The 18,499-nt window shown below is 36.6% G+C and overlaps 1 protein-coding gene across 1 annotated transcript in view; it reads left to right on the top strand.

Annotated features, from left to right (window-relative positions):
- Nucleotides 1–18,499, top strand: part of LOC126100883 (odorant-binding protein 59a) — a 211,219-nt gene that overhangs the window by 74,861 nt on the left and 117,859 nt on the right. The window contains exon 3 of the mRNA XM_049911551.1: nucleotides 190–415. Within this exon, the coding sequence (XP_049767508.1) occupies nucleotides 190–415 (226 nt within the window). The remainder of the gene's footprint in view (nucleotides 1–189; nucleotides 416–18,499) is intronic.

Here is an 18,499-nt window from a genome sequence, read left to right as displayed (position 1 = left end):
TGCCTTTTATATATGGAAATATGACATATAGCAATATGCCATTGTATCAATATTGTTACAATATGACATATGACTACACTCAAAAAGAAGGATAAATAAAAAAGTACTATATTAACTTTAATGCAAACCTTTTAGTGAATATTCTAAAATGTAATTTGGTAATAACATCTCTTTTGTTCTATCATCAAGGGGCTAAAATGTCATACTGATGAAGATTCACAAAACCCAGATGAATTTCAAGAGGTTGCTGCCATATGTATGAAGAATACGTCAGGATCTGAGCTTAACAGAAGTGACAGAGAAAATAAAAGGAATGGAAACAATTATCACAAAAATAATTTTGGAAACACCAATGACAACTGGAGCAGTGGTGGTATGGGGCAGACCTTCCCTGGTTATAATAGTGAAAATGAAGGTAAATGGACTTCTCATAAATGATTTATATTACACAAAATATATTCTGTCACTAACTTTATCACCAACATACAAAAATATACATTCAGTACTAATCTTCACTTTTTTTATTTATTATTATTCTGGATTTACAATGTGAGTACATTTTTCCAGCACCTATTCTAGATTACAGTAAGTCACTAATTATTGTTCTCCACTCTTCTCTATTTGTCCATAAATCTTCAGGAATGTTGTTCTTCCTCATTGCTGACTGAACTCCCTGTTTCCATGTATCAGGTGGTCATCCCCTTTTTCTTCTTCCAATTGGTACCCAGTCGATTATGCATTTTGGTAGCCTTTCCTGTTCCATTCGTCTGATGTGTCCATACCATTTAAGTTGTTTGTGCTCGATGAAATCAATAATTGAATTTTTACATTTCATCTTGTCTCTGATTACTTCATTTCTTATTCTTTCTCGTCTTGATATTCTTGCTGAACGTCTCCAGAAATCCATTTCTGTGGCTAATAATTTTGATTTCAGTTGCCATTTTGTTGTCCACACTTCTGAACCATATGTAATATTGCTCCTAACTATTGTTTTAAAAATACTTATTTTGTTATCAGTTGTTATGTGTTTGTCCCAGAGAATTCCATTCAATAAAGAGATTGTCGTCTTTCCAGAATTTATTCTTGATCTAATTTCTTTGTCCTGTTTCCCATCATTTGTAATTTTCACACCTAAATATTTATATTCCTCAGTAGCTGTTATTGTTCCCATCCCTTCTTCTAATATTAAGTCTCCATTCAGTCCACCAATTACCATGTACTTTGTTTTATTCATGTTTACATTTAGACCTGATTTTTTTATATTCTTGAATCAATTTTCTGGTCATATACTCTATGTCCTCATAGTCTTGGGCTATAATCAGTTGGTCATCTGCAAATTGTAACGATTATATTGATCTATCATTTATTGGTATTCCCATAGCGTGACATTTTTTCTTCCAATTCTGTAAAGTTACTTCTGTATATATTTTATACAATGTAGGTGAGATGCTACATCCTTGACGTAATCCTTTTGTGACTTGGAATCCATGTGATAGATATTTACCAATTTTTATTTTTGAAATAGAATTTTTATATAAATTTTGAATTGCTTTAATTATTCTTGGATTTATTCCTATTGATATTAAAGCTTTCCATAAACTGGATAAAGGCACACTATCATAGGCTTTTTCTATATCTATGAATACTAAATGTATAGGTTGTGCCCGAACCATTTTTTTTTTTCAATAATTTGTTGTAGGCGAAAGATATGATCAATTGTTGATCTTCCAGCTCTAAAACCTGCTTGTTCTTCAGCCTCCTTTTCTTTGTATTCTTGTTCTAACAAATATTTAATAATTCTTCCATATAATCTACTGAAGGTATTGGTCACTGTTATTCCCCTATAATTTTTACACTCATCTTTCGCTCCTTTTTTATGTATCACTGAAATATATCCTACTTTCAAATCATTTGGGACATCTTCCCCATTTAAACATCTTTCGAAAAGGTTTCTTAACAATTCCATTAATTTCTTTGTTCCTAATTTTAATAATTCTGCAGGAATACCTCCAATGCCTGTAGCCTTTCCATTCTTTAAAGATTTTATTGCAGTTTTTACTGTCTCTATTTCCAAACGGACGTAATTCTCTGCTTGTAGATCTATCATTTCATTATATTCAGGGTTTCCCAAGTATTCTTCCCTGTTTTCTGTTAATAAACTTTTAAAATATTTTTCCCAAGAGTCATGAGTAATATATTTAATATGTGTTGTTTCTTTGGAATTCCTTCTTAAATTTTTTATAGTTTTCCATGCTTTTGTGTTTCTTTTACCACCAATATAGGATTCAATTTTTTGACATGACTGTTCCCAAACTTTGTTTTTTGTTTCTGCAACCTTTTTCCGGATTTTCGCTTGTTGTGCATTAAGCTCTATTTTATCTTGAAGATTTCTGGTATTTAACCATTTTAAATATTTTTCTGTCTTTAATTTCACTTCCTTTTTAATTTCTTCATTCCAGTAGTATAATGGATGGTTTGTACGTGTTTCTTCTGTTTCTCCTAAAGCTTCCTTGGCGGCTTCATGTAGTTTATTTACAATATAATGATATTGATCTTCTGTATTATCAAACTCTGTTTCTACCAGTTTTTCATCTAATCTCTTTTGATATAAAAATATTGTGCTTTCATTCTCCAAACTATTCAAATTATATTTAGGAATTTTTATTTCTGTTTGTATATTTTCTATAGGACAATTTCGATTTTCTTCAGTGCTTTTTCCTCTGAAGGGGAATAAAAATTTGGAATTTACCAAATAATGATCGCTAAGAGTTACCCCTCTATATACTCTTATGTCATGTATTTTTATCCTCGTTTGCTGTTTAATTATAATATAGTCTATTATTGATTTTTGATTCAATGTATCTTTATGCCATGTGTATTTATGTATTTCTTTATGTTGATAAAAGCCATTTAATATTTTCAATGAATTTTGTTCACAGATATCAATAAGTCTATTACCATTATCATTTATAACATTTTCTCCAAATGGTCCTATAATTTTATTTCCAATTTTACTTCCAGTTCTACTGTTAAAATCCCCTGCAATAATAATCTCCCTGGCTTTCCTGATATCCTCTATGATTCCATTGAAATTATTATAGAAATCATCCTTTTTAATAATTGGTTCATCTTCGTTTATTCCATGTTGTTGTTGTGGTCTTCAGTCCTGAGACTGGTTTGATGCTGCTCTCCATGCTACTCTATCCTGTGCAAGCTTCTTCATCTCCCAGTATCTACTGCAACCTACATCCTTCTGAATCTGCTTAGTGTATTCATCTCTTGGTCTCCCTCTACGATTTTTACCCTCCACACTGCCCTCCAATGCTAAATTTGTGATCCCTTGATGCCTCAAAACATGTCCTACCAACCGATCCCTTCTTCTAGTCAAGTTGTGCCACAAACTTCTCTTCTCCCCAATCCTATTCAATACCTCCTCATTAGTTACGTGATCTACCCACCTGATCTTCAGCATTCTTCTGTAGCACCACATTTCGAAAGCTTCTATTCTCTTCTTGTCCAAACTAGTTACCGTCCATGTTTCACTTCCATACATGGCTACACTCCATACAAATACTTTCAGAAACGACTTCCTGACACTTAAATCTATACCCGATGTTAACAAAGTCCTTTTCTTCAGAAACGCTTTCCTTGCCATTGCCAGTCTACATTTTATATCCTCTCTACTTCGCCCATCATCGGTTATTTTACTCCCTAAATAGCAAAAATCCTTTACTACTTTAAGTTTCTCATTTCCTAATCTAATTCCCTCAGCATCACCCGACTTAATTTGACTACATTCCATTATCCTCATTTTGCTTTTGTTGATGTTCATCTTATATCCTCCTTTCAAGACACTGTCCATTCCGTTCAACTGCTCTTCCAAGTCCTTTGCTGTCTCTGACAGAATTACAATGTCATCGGCAAACCTCAAAGTTTTTACTTCTTCTCCATGAATTTTAATACCTACTCCGAATTTTTCTTTTGTTTCCTTTACTGCTTGCTCAATATACAGATTGAATAACATCGGGGAGAGGCTACAACCCTGTCTTACTCCTTTCCCAACCACTGCTTCCCTTTCATGCCCCTCGATTCTTATAACTGCCATCTGGTTTCTGTACAAACTGTAAATAGCCTTTCGCTCCCTGTATTTTACCCCTGCCACCTTCAGAATTTGAAAGAGAGTATTCCAGTTAACATTGTCAAAAGCTTTCTCTAAGTCTACAAATGCTAGAAACGTAGGTTTGCCTTTCCTTAAACTTTCTTCTAAGATAAGTCGTAAGGTCAGTATTGCCTCACGTGTTCCAACATTTCTACGGAATCCAAACTGATCTTCCCTGAGGTCGGCTTCTACCAGTTTTTCCATTCGTCTGTAAAGAATTCGCGTTAGTATTTTGCAGCTGTGACTTATTAAACTGATAGTTCGGTAATTTTCACATCTGTCAACACCTGCTTTCTTTGGGATTGTAATTATTATATTCTTCTTGAAGTCTGAGGGTATTTCGCCTGTCTCATACATCGTGCTCACCAGATGGTAGAGTTTTGTCATGACTGGCTCTCCCGAGGCCATCAGTAGTTCAAATGGAATGTTGTCTACTCCCGGGGCCTTGTTTCGACTCAGGTCTTTCAGTCCTCTGTCAAACTCTTCACGCAGTATCTTATCTCCCATTTCGTCTTCATCTACATCCTCTTCCATTTCCATAATATTGTCCTCAAGTACATCGCCCTTGTATAAACCCTCTATATACTCCTTCCACCTTTCTGCCTTCTCTTCTTTGCGTAGAACTGGGTTTCCATCTGAGCTCTTGACATTCATACAAGTGGTTCTCTTCTCTCCAAAGGTCTCTTTAATTTTCCTGTAGGCAGTATCTATCTTACCCCTAGTGAGACAAGCCTCTACATCCTTACATTTATCCTCTAGCCATCCCTGCTTAGCCATTTTGCACTTTCTGTCGATATCATTTTTGAGACGTTTGTATTCCTTTTTGCCTGCTTCATTTGCTGCATTTTTATATTTTCTCCTTTCATCAATTAAATTCAATATTTCTTCTGTTACCCAAGGATTTCTATTAGCCCTCGTCTTTTTACCTACTTGATCCTCTGCTGCCTTCACTACTTCATCCCTCAGAGCTACCCATTCTTCTTCTACTGTATTTCTTTCCCCCATTCCTGTCAATTGTTCCCTTATGCTCTCCCTGAAACTCTCCACAACCTCTGGTTCTTTCAGTTTATCCAGGTCCCATCCCCTTAAATTCCCACCTTTTTGCAGTTTCTTCAGTTTCAATCTGCAGTTCATAACCAATAGATTGTGGTCAGAATCCACATCTGCCCCAGGAAATGTCTTACAATTTAAAACCTGGTTCCTAAATCTCTGTCTTACCATTATATAATCTATCTGATACCTTTTAGTATCTCCAGGATGCTTCCAGGTATACAACCTTCTTTTATGATTCTTGAACCAAGTGTTGGCTATGATTAAATTATGCTCTGTGCAAAATTCTACAAGGCGGCTTCCTCTTTCATTCCTTCCCCCCAATCCATATTCACCTACTATGTTTCCTTCTCTCCCTTTTCCTACTGACGAATTCCAGTCACCCATTTATCTCGTCATACATTTCATCTATTTCTTCATCATCTGCAGAGGTAGTTGGCATATAAACTTGTACTACTGTAGTAGGCATGGGCTTTGTGTCTATCTTGGCCACAATAATGCGTTCACTATGCTGTTTGTAGTAGCTAACCCGCACTCCTATTTTTTTATTCATTATTAAACCTACTCCTGCATTACCCCTATTTGATTTTGTATTTATAACCCTGTAATCACCTGACCAAAAGTCTTGTTCCTCCTGCCACCGAACTTCACTAATTCCCACTATATCTAACTTTAACCTATCCATTTCCCTTTTTAAATTTTCTAACCTACCTGCCCGATTAAGGGATCTGACATTCCACGCTCCGATCCGTAGAACGCCAGTTTTCTTTCTCCTGATAACGACGTCCTCCTGAGTAGTCCCCGCCAGGAGATCCGAATGGGGGACTATTTTACCTCCGGAATATTTTACCCAAGAGGACGCCATCATCATTTAATCATACAGTAGAGCTGCATGTCCTCGGGAAAAATTACGGCTGTAGTTTTCCCTTGCTTTCAGCCGTTCGCAGTTCCAGCACAGCAAGGCCGTTTTGGTTAATGTTACAAGGCCAGATCAGTCAATCATCCAGACTGTTGCCCCTGCAACTACTGAAAAGGCTGCTGCCCCTCTTCAGGAACCACATGTTTGTCTGGCCTCTCAACAGATACCCCTCCGTTGTGGTTGCACCTACGGTACGGCCATCTGTATCGCTGAGGCACGCAAGCCTCCCCACCAACGGCAAGGTCCATGGTTCATGGGGTGGCGCTTATTCCATATACTCCTATAATAGTAATTTTGTATCCATGAATATCAATATTAATTTTAATCAGATTTTCATCAATAGGTTCCCAGTTTGTGACCATTCTTTTGAATTTGTTTTTCATCAATATCGATATCCCCTGTTTTGCTCTTTGATTTTTTGGGACACCACTATAGAAATGTGTATATGATCCTATTCGTTCAATACCTCGTCCTTTTTTCTTAGTTTCTGGGAGTATAATAATATCTTGATTTCTAGCCTCCATTTCTTTAATCACTTCTCCTACTTTATTTTGTAGTCCTTGTATATTCCATACACCAATCAAGACAGTCCGTTTTCTTAGCCTTTTTCGTCTCCTATTATATCCGTCCTGCTGTAATCTTATAGGCTTTTTAACCAGTGAGGTTTTTCCAATGAATGGGGAGTTGGCCCATCGCATTAACCCCCGACCTAGAGGACCAGGTAATTTTTGCTCAAGGTTTTCTTCCTTTAGCCTTTGGTAATCCAATACTTAAACTACAAGGCAGTAGTTGCTAGTTTTGGTCCACCGCGGGTATTTTATTTCCCCGGTACCCTCCATATCTGGTGGGCATTCCCCTATCCGCCACCTGGGGAGGCGCCCGATGGGAGACTAGCAACTCCACATGGGACTAATCTTCACTTGTATATCTAAAAATGCTACCTTAAAAGTGTGGGAAGGACAATAATGTTGTGTATGTGCCACACACGGTGATCAGCATTAGTATCTTAGAGTAAGTGGATGTGAAGTAAACTATATCTAACAAAGTGGTTCAACAATGCAATGAGAAAATCCACACAGTTATTAACATTAGTATCTTAAAGCAAGTAGATAGAGGATAAATTACATTTAACACAAGTGATTCAACTACACAATAAGAAAATCAGACACATAATATTGCATGAATCAAAAAGTGTACAAGTTCATCTTTTGAAATCACCAGGGGAAATGATCTTTCATTGCCACATTTTCTTATAGAATTCACCATTCAAAATGATATACTGGTAGTTAGTCATACAGTAATGGAACAGCCAGTAGACGTCATCAGCAAAGACGAACTGGAAAATTCTGCAGGTTCTTTTAGTGGAACCTTCTTTACAATAATTCTGTTTAAGAGGTAACCGTTATACATGGTACAGGTTTTAATTGCATTGTGACTAAAGTGCACTAAATGTTTAAAGTAATATTTTGGCAAATTGGGTCCAGCAGCACCATGATAGTGACAGCAATATTGGCTCACCACCTCCACAAGTCAGAGATGCTTGCAAAAATTTGTTGTATGTCTCTATCTCTCTCTGTGCTACTCAGCATATAGTGGAGATGCTGAGTCGCTGATATGCACAACAAAAAGACTCTCACAATTAAAGCTTTCAGCCATGGTCCTTCATAGGCATAGCAAAAGAAATAGTCATATTTTGTGTGTACCGCTCTCCCAGTGGAGACATTGATATATTCTTCTCAAAACTGAATCAACGCTTAGACAAGGTTTCTGAACCAAAAGCAAATGTAATTATCTGTGGTGACTTAAACATTAATATGATGAAGCCTGATAAGGCTAGCAACATATATGTGAATATTCTAAGCTGTTATGGAATATCCTCCCTTGTTAATTGTCCAACTAGAATAATGAAAGAATCCTCCTCATCTATAGATCATGTAGCTACAGATATTGATAGTAAAAAATGTCATATTGTTGTCCAAAACCTGGGCCTATCAGACCACCTCTGCCAGATCTTAAAAACTAAAATTCATGTAGAAACTCCTCCTAAACTTTGTACATACAAAAGAATGTTTTCCAAATCAGCCCTGTATCAGTTTAAATCCCAGCTAGAATATGAAGATTGGAGGGAAGTCTATGCAGAAACCAATGCAAATCAGAAATTTATCAAGTTCATGTCAATTTTTAAACTCAGATTTGAAGAGATGTTTCCCAAAACTCTTTGTCAAATTAAAACTACACAGAGAAATCAATGGGTGACTACAGGTATCAAAAAATCCTCAGAAACAAGAGATATCTCAACTCCATAAAAAATAATCAATCTAACCCAGAAGTTCTGCAATTCTACAAAAAGTACAGGAAAATATACAGAAAGGTGTTGCTTGCCGCAAAAAAACTTTCAAACAACAAAACATTACTTGAAGCTGAAAACAAGAGCAAACCAGCCTGGAACATCGTCAAACAGGAAACATCTAACTCTGCTAAAAAGGACCTCAATTCACATATTAAAAACACAGATGTACCAGGAGGTAACCTTAAAAAATTAGCTGATTTTGTAAACTCGTATTTCAGTAGTATTGCAAAAAAATTACAGCAGAAATTTCCAGATACGTATGATTTACCTACTCAGAACCAGCCAACAAACTCAATGGTGCTCTTGCCAACCACAGAAAGGGAAGTGGCACTAGTAGTACACCAACTAAAAAATAAAACTTCAGTAGCACTTGATGAAATCCCAGTCTGCATAATTAAAGAATGTATAGACTCCATAAAGGGGCCATTAACAGACATAATTAATGAATCTCTAGAATCTGAATACTTTCCGGAGTACCTAAAACAAGCAAAAGTTATACCTATCCTTAAAAACGGAGATGTGGAAAATGTAGAGAACTACAGGCCGATCTCTATACTGTCTATCATTTCTAAAATAATAGAAATACTAGTGAAAAAGAGACTGCTGAATTACCTGAATAATCTTCTTTCCCATGACCAATTTGGTTTTAGGCCCGGAAAAGGCACACAATCTGCTATAGCACAGTTCACTAAAGTAATTTTAGAAGCACTGGACAAAGATGAAAATGTAAGTGGTATCTTTTTAGACTTGTCCAAGGCCTTTGATACAGTTGACCACAAAATCTTACTTCATAAATTAGGGCAAATAGGAATAAGAGGTGTGACAAAGAAGTGGTTCAAATCATACTTGGAAAACAGAGTTCAGCGAGTTGAGGTATCACAAGTTTCAAACAATTCCCTTATAAAACACCTGTCTGACCCAGAAAATGTGAATATAGGCGTCCCACAGGGAAGTGTATTAGGCCCAGTATTGTTTCTTATATACATTAACGACTTCCCACAAAGTATCAGACATGGAGAAAAAATACTTTTTGCTGATGACAGCAACATAGTAATAACAGGTGAAAATCCAACAAAACTGTCAGAAAGAGCAAACGAGGCTCTCAATGATGTCCACAACTGGTCATTAAAAAATAAAGTAACCCTAAATGTAAAGAAAACTAACTATATTAACTTCCAACTGAACAAAAAACACAATGCCACTAGAATAAAAGTTAATAATAATGAATTAGAATGTGTAACAAGTACCAAATTCTTAGGGATGAATGTAGACAGCCAACTGAAATGGACAAACCAGGTCAACATTTTGGCAAAGAAATTATCCACAGCATGCTATGCTCTTAGAAGCCTTGCACCGGTATGCAATAATACCTGTCCTAAAATAACATATTACGGATATCTACACTCAGTCCTCAGCTATGGGATCATGTTTTGGGGAACAAGTGCCAGTAACATACAAGCTGTGTTCAAAGTACAAAAAAGAACCATAGGGATAATAACAAACAGCAACAACAGGGCCCACTGTCTAGAATTATTTAGAAAGCTAGGAATTCTAACTGTTTCTTGTGAGTATATCTTTCAGAACATAATGTTCATTAAGAAAAATCTCAACATGTACAACACAAACAGCCTAATACATGACCATGAAACAAGAGCTTGTCACCACCTCCATCTAGATAGAAAGAACGAGGCAAAGACGCAAAAAAGTATATTTTATAATGGGATGAAACTGTATAACAAATTACCACAAGAAATTAAAGAAATAAATGAGCCCCTCACTTTCAGACAAAAGCTTAAAACCTTTTTAGTAAGTAAAAGTTGTTATACTGTAAAATAATATTTAACATAGATGTAGATTATTAGCAACATATGACATTATCACCAAAATATTATGTAATTATAAATGTGTGTATGACTAGTTATAAAAAATACACAAAATATGAGAAACCTGTTCCATTGTAAATGTAAATGTGTGCTCATGTGTTGTAAACTGACAACATCCATACAATATTTATTGTTCCATGGATGAATAAATAAATAAATAAATAAAGACAGAGATTCATAACAAGAGTAAGTTTAAGAAAGCACTAAAAATATTTCTGCTAGAAGAAGCTTTTTACAATCTAGATGAATTTTGAACTAAATAAATTGTAAAATTTTAATATTATATAATACAAGGTGACATAATGCCACTAAGAATGTTATTTAACTTGAGCTCTGTATCTGTGTGTGCTCTATATCTGTTTTCTGTAGTGCTTTAATGTATTTTCTTTTTACTGTATTGCTACTCAAAGAATTCACTGTATACATTTTTATATAATTATGTGCTCAAATGTCTGTATATGCTATAAGATTATCATATTGTATTTGTAAAAAACTGACTTGTCCCACATCCTTGTGAACCCAACACAGTTGGACCTATGGAACATGAAATAAATCAAATCAAATCAAATCAACAATAGACACACATATGCGCACACACACATTCACACAAATACAACTCATACACATGACTGTAGTCTCAGGCAACTGAAACCACACTGCGAGCATCAGCACCAGTGCATGATGGGAGTGGCAACTGGGTGGGGATAAGGAGGAGGCTGGGATGGGGAGGGGGAGGGATAGTTTGGTGGGGGTGATGGACAGTGAAATGCTGCAGGTTAGGCAGAGGGCAGGGTAGAGGTGGGGAGGAGGGGAGCGGAGAAGGAGAGGAATAAAAAGACTGGGTGTGGTGGTGATATGATGGCTGTGTAGTGCTGGATGGGAACAGGAAAGGCTTTGGATGGGTGAGGACAGTGACTAATGAAGGCTGAGGCTAAAAGGGTTACAGGAATGTAGGATGTATTGCAGGGTCAGGTAAACTACACACACACACACACACAGACACACACACAAACACACACACACACACACACACACACACACACACACACATGTGCACACAAAGGCATACTCCTGCATGACTATGTTGTGCCAGCTGAATGCACTGTGTCAGGACTGCAGTTTTGTACCTTGACTGGGATGAAGGGTTGTGTCTGGCAGAGTATGTGAGGGGAGAAAGGCCGCTGGGGGGAATCAGGAAAAGATGGCTATGTTTGGATAGAAGGTAGCATCTGCACAGGATAAAAATGTGACATGGACACTGCCACTGGTGAGCTCATGCAATACATGATGACAATGACATGGGCGTGGGATGAGGGGGGGGAGGGGGGGTATGGACTGTAAGGTAGTGATATAACAGATAAATGGGAGACTGGAAGGAAGACAGTGTGGGCACAGAATGAGGGAAACTGGAGTTCTGGTGTTGAGTGGAGATAAATGAGGGGAATGAACTAGCTGAATTAGGACAGACGGATTATAGGAATGAAGGATGTGTTCTAAGGACAACTTCCATCTTCATAGTTCAGAGAAACTGATGTTGGGGAAAAGATCCAGATGGAAGAGGTTGTGAAGCAACCATTGAAATCATACTAGCAGTATGTCCTGCAACTTGGCAGTCAGTTCAGCTCAGAGCCACAGTTTGACAGTGGTCATTCATTCAGGTGGACTGCTGACTGATGGTCACACTCATGTAAAATGCTGTTTAGAAATTGCAGAAGAGCTGTTACATGACATGACTGCTTTCACAGGTTGCTCTGCCTTTATTAGGATAAGCCCAGGTGTCAACCTAAATGCTTTGTCCCACTCCACCCCCCTTTTCCCCTCAGTCTTTTTTCTGACTGATTTGATGCAGCCCACCACAAATTTTTTTCCTGTGCCAACTTTTCCATCTCAGAATAGCACTTGCAACTTACTTCCTCAATTTTTTGCCGGATGTATTCCAGTTTCTGTCTTCCTCTGCAATTTTTACCCTCTACAGCTTCCTCTGAGTATCGTGGAAGTTATTTTGTGATGTTTTACAATATGTCCTGTCATCCCATCTCTTCTTCTTGTTGATGTTTACCATATATTCCTTTCCTCACTGACTCTGTGGAGAACCTTCTCATTTCTTACCTTATCACTCCACCTAATTTTCAACATTCTTTTGTAGCACCACATCTGAAATGCTTCAGTTCTCTTCTGTTGCAGTTTTCACACAGTCCATGTTTCACTGTCACCCAATGTTGTGCTCCTTTAGCTACTTCTCAACACTTTTGTCTTTCTTTGATTTACTCTCAGTCTGTATTCAGTACTCCTTAGAATTTTCATTCCATTCAGCATGTCGTGTGCTACATTTTCTTTCTCACTGAGGATAGCAATGTCATCAGTGAATCTTATCATTGATATTCTTTCACCTTGAATTTTAATTCTACTCTTATTCCCATAATTGCTTCTTCAATGTATAGATTGAACAGTATGGTGAAAGACTACATCTCTGCCTTACATCCTTTTCATTTGAGCATTTTGCTCTTGGTCTTCCAGTCTTATTGTTCCCGCTTGGTTCTTGTACATTATTTGTCTTTCCCTGTAACTTACCCCTACTTTTCTCGGAATTTCTCACATCTGGCACCATTTGACACTGTCAAATGCTTTTTGTAAGTTGACATGTCCTATGAACATGTCTTGTTTTTCTTTAGTTTTGCTTCCATTATCAGCTGAAATGTCAGAATGGCCTTTCTAGTGTCTTTACCTTTCCTAAAGCCAAACTGTTTGTCATCTAACACATTCTCAATTTTCTTTTATATTCTGCTGCATATTATTCTTGTCAGTAACTTAGATGCATGAGCATTAATCTGACTGTACAATAATTCTCACGCTTTTGGTTCTTGCAATCTTTGGAATTGTGTGGTTGACATTTTTCCAAAAGTGAGATGGTATATCATTAAACTCAACCTACACACCAACGTGATTAGTCATTTTGTTGCCGCTTGTAATCTTACCCTCACTCACATCATTTGTTGATAGTCACTCACTTCTTTTAATAAGCTTCAAAAGGAGTAAGATTTACAATAAACTTTTTTACTTATCTTCTTTTCTTATAATTGGCTCCAGTTCTTCACATCTAGGGGCTGAGTCTTAAGGCTGAAATTTTTGACTTTATAGTTTTTCATGGTTCCAATTGGTGTAATAAGTACCAAAGAATTACCTGTTTTTTTATTTTTTCACGTTTTTCTATCTCACACTCTCTTTGCCATTTCCACTTCATTACCAAAAATTACATTGTTATTGCCAAAATTAAAAACACATCCGATCACATCAGAGGCATGCCCACTACTACTCCATTGTGCAGTATTAACAGTATTCCGAAGAGCTTCAAATTTTGTTGACAAATGAATTTTATTAATTTCTATTATTATATTATAAACAAATCCACAAATAAATTTAATAATTAGTGTCAGATCATGCAATTAATAACAGGAATTTTAAGTGTGCCAGATATTTTGTAATTTCAAATGTTTCTAAAAGAAGAGTAATTTTAATGCTACATATAGAGATAGTACATATTGATTGTGACAAGGAAAATAAGATAATTTCTTTTTATACATTTTAGCCTGAAATATAATATATCATATACAAAATGATATGAAATTCTTTCAGTGAAACAACTGAGATAACATTAACCTGTTTAAAAGATAAAATATATTTTTGGTATCGATAACTTCTGTTGAAGAAAGATGATGTTAGAGGAGGGTGTCCCTTTACACACTTCCCGCCATGATTTTAGAAATTCTGATGGAATGTTATCTATCTCTTATGCATTACTCAATCTTAAGTCTTCCAAAGCTCTTTTAAATCCTGATTCTAATACTGGATCCCCTATCTGTTCTATATTGTCTCCTGTTCCTTCATCTATCATGTCATCAGACAAGTCCTTCCTCACATGGAGGCCTTCAATGTACACTTTCTACTTACACACTCTCTCCTCCAAATTTAACAATGGACTTCTCATTACACCCTTGATATTACCACCCTTGCTTCTAATTTCACCGAAAGTTGTTTTGGCTTATTTATATGTTGACTCAATCCTTTTGACCATCATTTCTTTTTTTATCTCTTCACATTTTTCAGGCAGCCCTTTCTCCTTAGTTTCCCTGTACTTTCTGTTTATTTCATTCCTAAGTGACTTGTATATCTGTATTCCTGAATTTTCCTTAACACTTTTGTACTCACTGTTTTCAAAAGTGAACTCAGGGTTCCACCTGTTACAAGTGATTTCTTGCAGTTACCTTCTTTGTACCTATGTTTATCTTTCCAGCTTCTGTGACTTCCCTTTTTAGAGATGTCCATTCCTCTTCAACTGAACTATCTACTGAGCTTTTCATCACCATTGTATCTATAGCCTCAGAGAATTCCAAGTGTACCTCTTCATTTCTTAGTTCTTTGGTATCCCTCTTCTTTGTGAATTTATTTATTTATTTATATACTTGTTCCATAGATCTGTACATGTGAGCAAGTCACTCAGATGTGGAACGTGTCAATGTACATAATAAAATACATAGAATAAAGACATTGTTATAGTATTAATAACAGTGCACAAAAGTCATACTTATTAGCTTAAAAACTAGTCAACATAAATGTGAAGATAGCAGTTTCATATATAGGGCATTATTTCATCTATTTTAACCTTGAACAGTAATCAAAACTTCCCACTTTGGGTTTAAAAGTGACCCAAAAATGGAAATGAGAAAAACAGGAATTTTTACATTAGGGCATTATTACATTAGTTTAACAGTAAACAGTGTCAAAAAATTTAAAATCATCTTTCCAATCTGGGTTTTACTTATTTCTCTGAAAGAATTCCTCTAGTGAATAAAGTGAGGTCTCAAGTAAATAATTTTTCAAGCTACGTTTAAATACTGATGTACTACTCCTTATACTTTTGATGCTGTTGGGTAGGGAATTGAAAATTTTCGTTCCAGCGTACTTTACCCCTTTCTGAATAAGTGTCAAGTTCTTTAACTCACAGTGGAAATCCTCTTTTCTTCTGGTGTTATGTTCATGATGTAGGCAATTCGTTTCATACAGAGTGAGGTTATTTATTACGAAGCACATCAGTGAATATATGTACTGAGATGTTGCTGTCAGTATTTCAAGTCGTTTAAAAAGATTTCGACATGAGGTTCGTGGGGGTACACCACAAATGATTCTTATTGCTCTTTTTTGTGCTGTGAGGATTTTCTTTGCGGCAGGTGTATTGCCCCAGAAGATGATGCCATAACACATGACTGAATGAAAATAGCCAAAGTAAGCTGACTTTGAGATGGTAATGTCATTGAAGCGTGACAAAATTCGTAAAGCAAATGTTGCCGACGTCAGCCGTTTTAGTGTTTGTAGAACGTGATGTTCCCAGTTCAGCCTACTGTCCACGTATACGCCTAGGAATTTTGATAAGTACACTTGCTTTATCATCTGATCATTCTGTGTGATAACTATTTCTTTTGGGTTTTTGTGGGTTGTCTGGAACTGGATAAAATTGGTTTTTTTCAGGTTTATTGAAAGGGAGTTAATACTAAACCAACCCAGAACTTCTTTAAGGATATCATTGACCTCAGATTCTAAGTCAGTAGTTGACACATTATCCACCACAATGCTCATATCATCAGCGAACATTGTAAATTTACACTGCTTATTGATGGATAAAGGCAGATCATTAACATATATGAGGAACAGCAAGGGCCCAAGCACTGATCCCTGTGGCACTCCCTGCTGCACAATTCCCCACTCAGAGTCCACTATATATTGTGATACACTATCTGAAACATCTAGAATAATCTTCTGCTTCCTATTTTTGAGGTACGATTTTAACCAGTTTCCTACAGGTCCTGTAATTTCATAATGACAGGCCTTCTTGAGGAGTATCTGGTGATCTACACAGTCGAACGCCTTTGATAGGTCGCATAGGACACCAATTGGCAGCCTCTTTCTGTTTATAGACTCTAGAACATCATTTGTGAATGAGAAAATTGCGTTATCTATTGAAACTCCCATTTGAAAACCAAACTGCTGACTGTTAATGATGTTCAGGTCACCAAGGTGTGCCACAATCCTGTTGTACAGAGCTTTTTCTAGGACTTTTGAAAATATTGTTAATAGAGAGATAGGGCGATAGTTTGACACATTTGTAGCATCCCCTGCTTTGTACAGGGGCCTGACAACAGCGTATTTCATTCTGTCTGGAAACACTCCTTGTTGCATGGATGTGTTGCAGATGTGAGCCAAAACTTCGGTCACTTCACTACAGCAAGCCTTCAACAGCTTGCTTGAAATATCGTCGATACCAGCAGAATGTTTATTTTTCAAAGACTGTATGATTTTTTTGATTTCATTGGCAGTAATGGGAGGCACACTTATTTGACTGAAAGGCTCTGGAAAATTATTGTTCATTATACAGGCAGCTTTATCTACAGAACCATGGCAACCTATCTGTGTTGGGACAGTTAAAAAATGTTGGTTAAAGATTTCAGCAATTTCCTCACTATTAGTTATCTCTGAGTTGTCAACAGTTAAAACAATATTTTTGTCTTTGGTGTAGTTTACAGTCCCTGTTTCTCTCTTTATCACATTCCAGATTGTTTTAATTTTATTTTCAGAATTAGTAATTTCAGATGCTATACACATACTTTTAGAGTTTTTAATTACTTTGGCAAGAATTTTACAGTAGAGTTTATAATGTTTTAGCTGAGCAGGGTTGTTAGAAGTCTTTGATGCTATGTAGAGTTGTCTTTTTCTCTGACACGAAGCTATAATGCCCTTAGTGAGCCATGGTTTTTTTGCAGACCTAGCAGGTTGGACTCTGTATGGCTTTTTTGGAAATACACTTTCAAAGGTACCTGCTATCTCATTTGTGAATCAATTGTATTTTGAATTAGCAGTTTCTGCTAGATAAACAGGTGTCCAGTCAGTATGCTGAAGACATGATCTGAGCGTTTGAATAGCTTCCTCACTTATTTTCCTTACTGTTTTCCATCTAGGTGAGGTGTCACTCAGAGGAATTCCCAAACTGTTGAAAGTAACTCGTTGTCCGTCATGGTCAGACAGACCATTTATAACCATTTCAATATTAATATGGTTGACTTTACTCTGATCAACAAAAACGTTGTCAATGAGAGTACTGGAAGAGGTTGTGGTTCTGGTGGGCGAGCTAACCACGGGAACAAGGTTGTACGTGCACATGAGATTTTCAAACTCCACCTTGCAGGGAGAATTAACCAAGAAATCTATGTTAAAATCCCCAACAACTACCATGCCCCTATTTTTTCTACTTAAGTACAACAAAAGAGTATCTAATTGTTTAACAAACACTTTAAAATTACCAGATGGTGCCCTGTAAACTGCCACAACTGTTAATCTGGAGGCAGTGTCTGGCACCTCTATAGCACATACTTCAAAATGTAGCTCAAAGCAGAATCTTTGTACATCTATTGCCGTGAACAAGACATTGTTTTTTACATATACAGCTACTCCTCCTTTGTCCATATAGTTCCTGCAATAAGACGTTGCCAAAACATAGTTGGGAATAGGGACCACTTCAATACCAGCAGTGATGTGGTGTTCTGTTAGACACAGAATGTGGGCACTGTTTATACCTTTTGTGTCTTCTATATTTGCTGTGAACTGATCCAGCTTGCAGTATAGGCCTCTTATGTTCTGATGAAACACTGTTAACTTTTGTTTGTCTTTAATTGTAAAGCTGCTTGAGTGAACTTTCGTTTGTGTATTAATTACTTGTTGCAGATTTTTGTTACTGGACCAAATCCTGCTAGAGTTGGCCCAGTTCACTAGTTTCCCTCGTTAGTTAGGGCTATGACTGGTCTGCTTTCATGATCGTTATTGTTTAGGCCTATTATTTCATGAAAAGCTTTTCCAATGTCTGCTGCTAGTTTATTTTTGCCAAACTGATTTAGATGTAGTCCATGCTTTGTGAAGCAGTGTCTCTCATACCTGTCTGTATCCAGTAGTGTCACATTCGTAAACTTAGCGCAAAAGTGTTTCAGTTTACTATTCGTTAGGCGAATTTCTCTGTTCACACAAGACCAGTCTGCCAGGTCGTGGGCACAGTTGTTAGTATTATGTTTGTATGCTGTAATAACTGCAGCAATACG

The sequence above is a fragment of the Schistocerca cancellata genome, chromosome 9, assembly GCF_023864275.1.
Source record: "Schistocerca cancellata isolate TAMUIC-IGC-003103 chromosome 9, iqSchCanc2.1, whole genome shotgun sequence".
Classification (NCBI taxonomy): Eukaryota; Metazoa; Arthropoda; class Insecta; order Orthoptera; family Acrididae; genus Schistocerca; species Schistocerca cancellata.
This window is presented reverse-complemented; position numbering and strand designations above follow the sequence as displayed.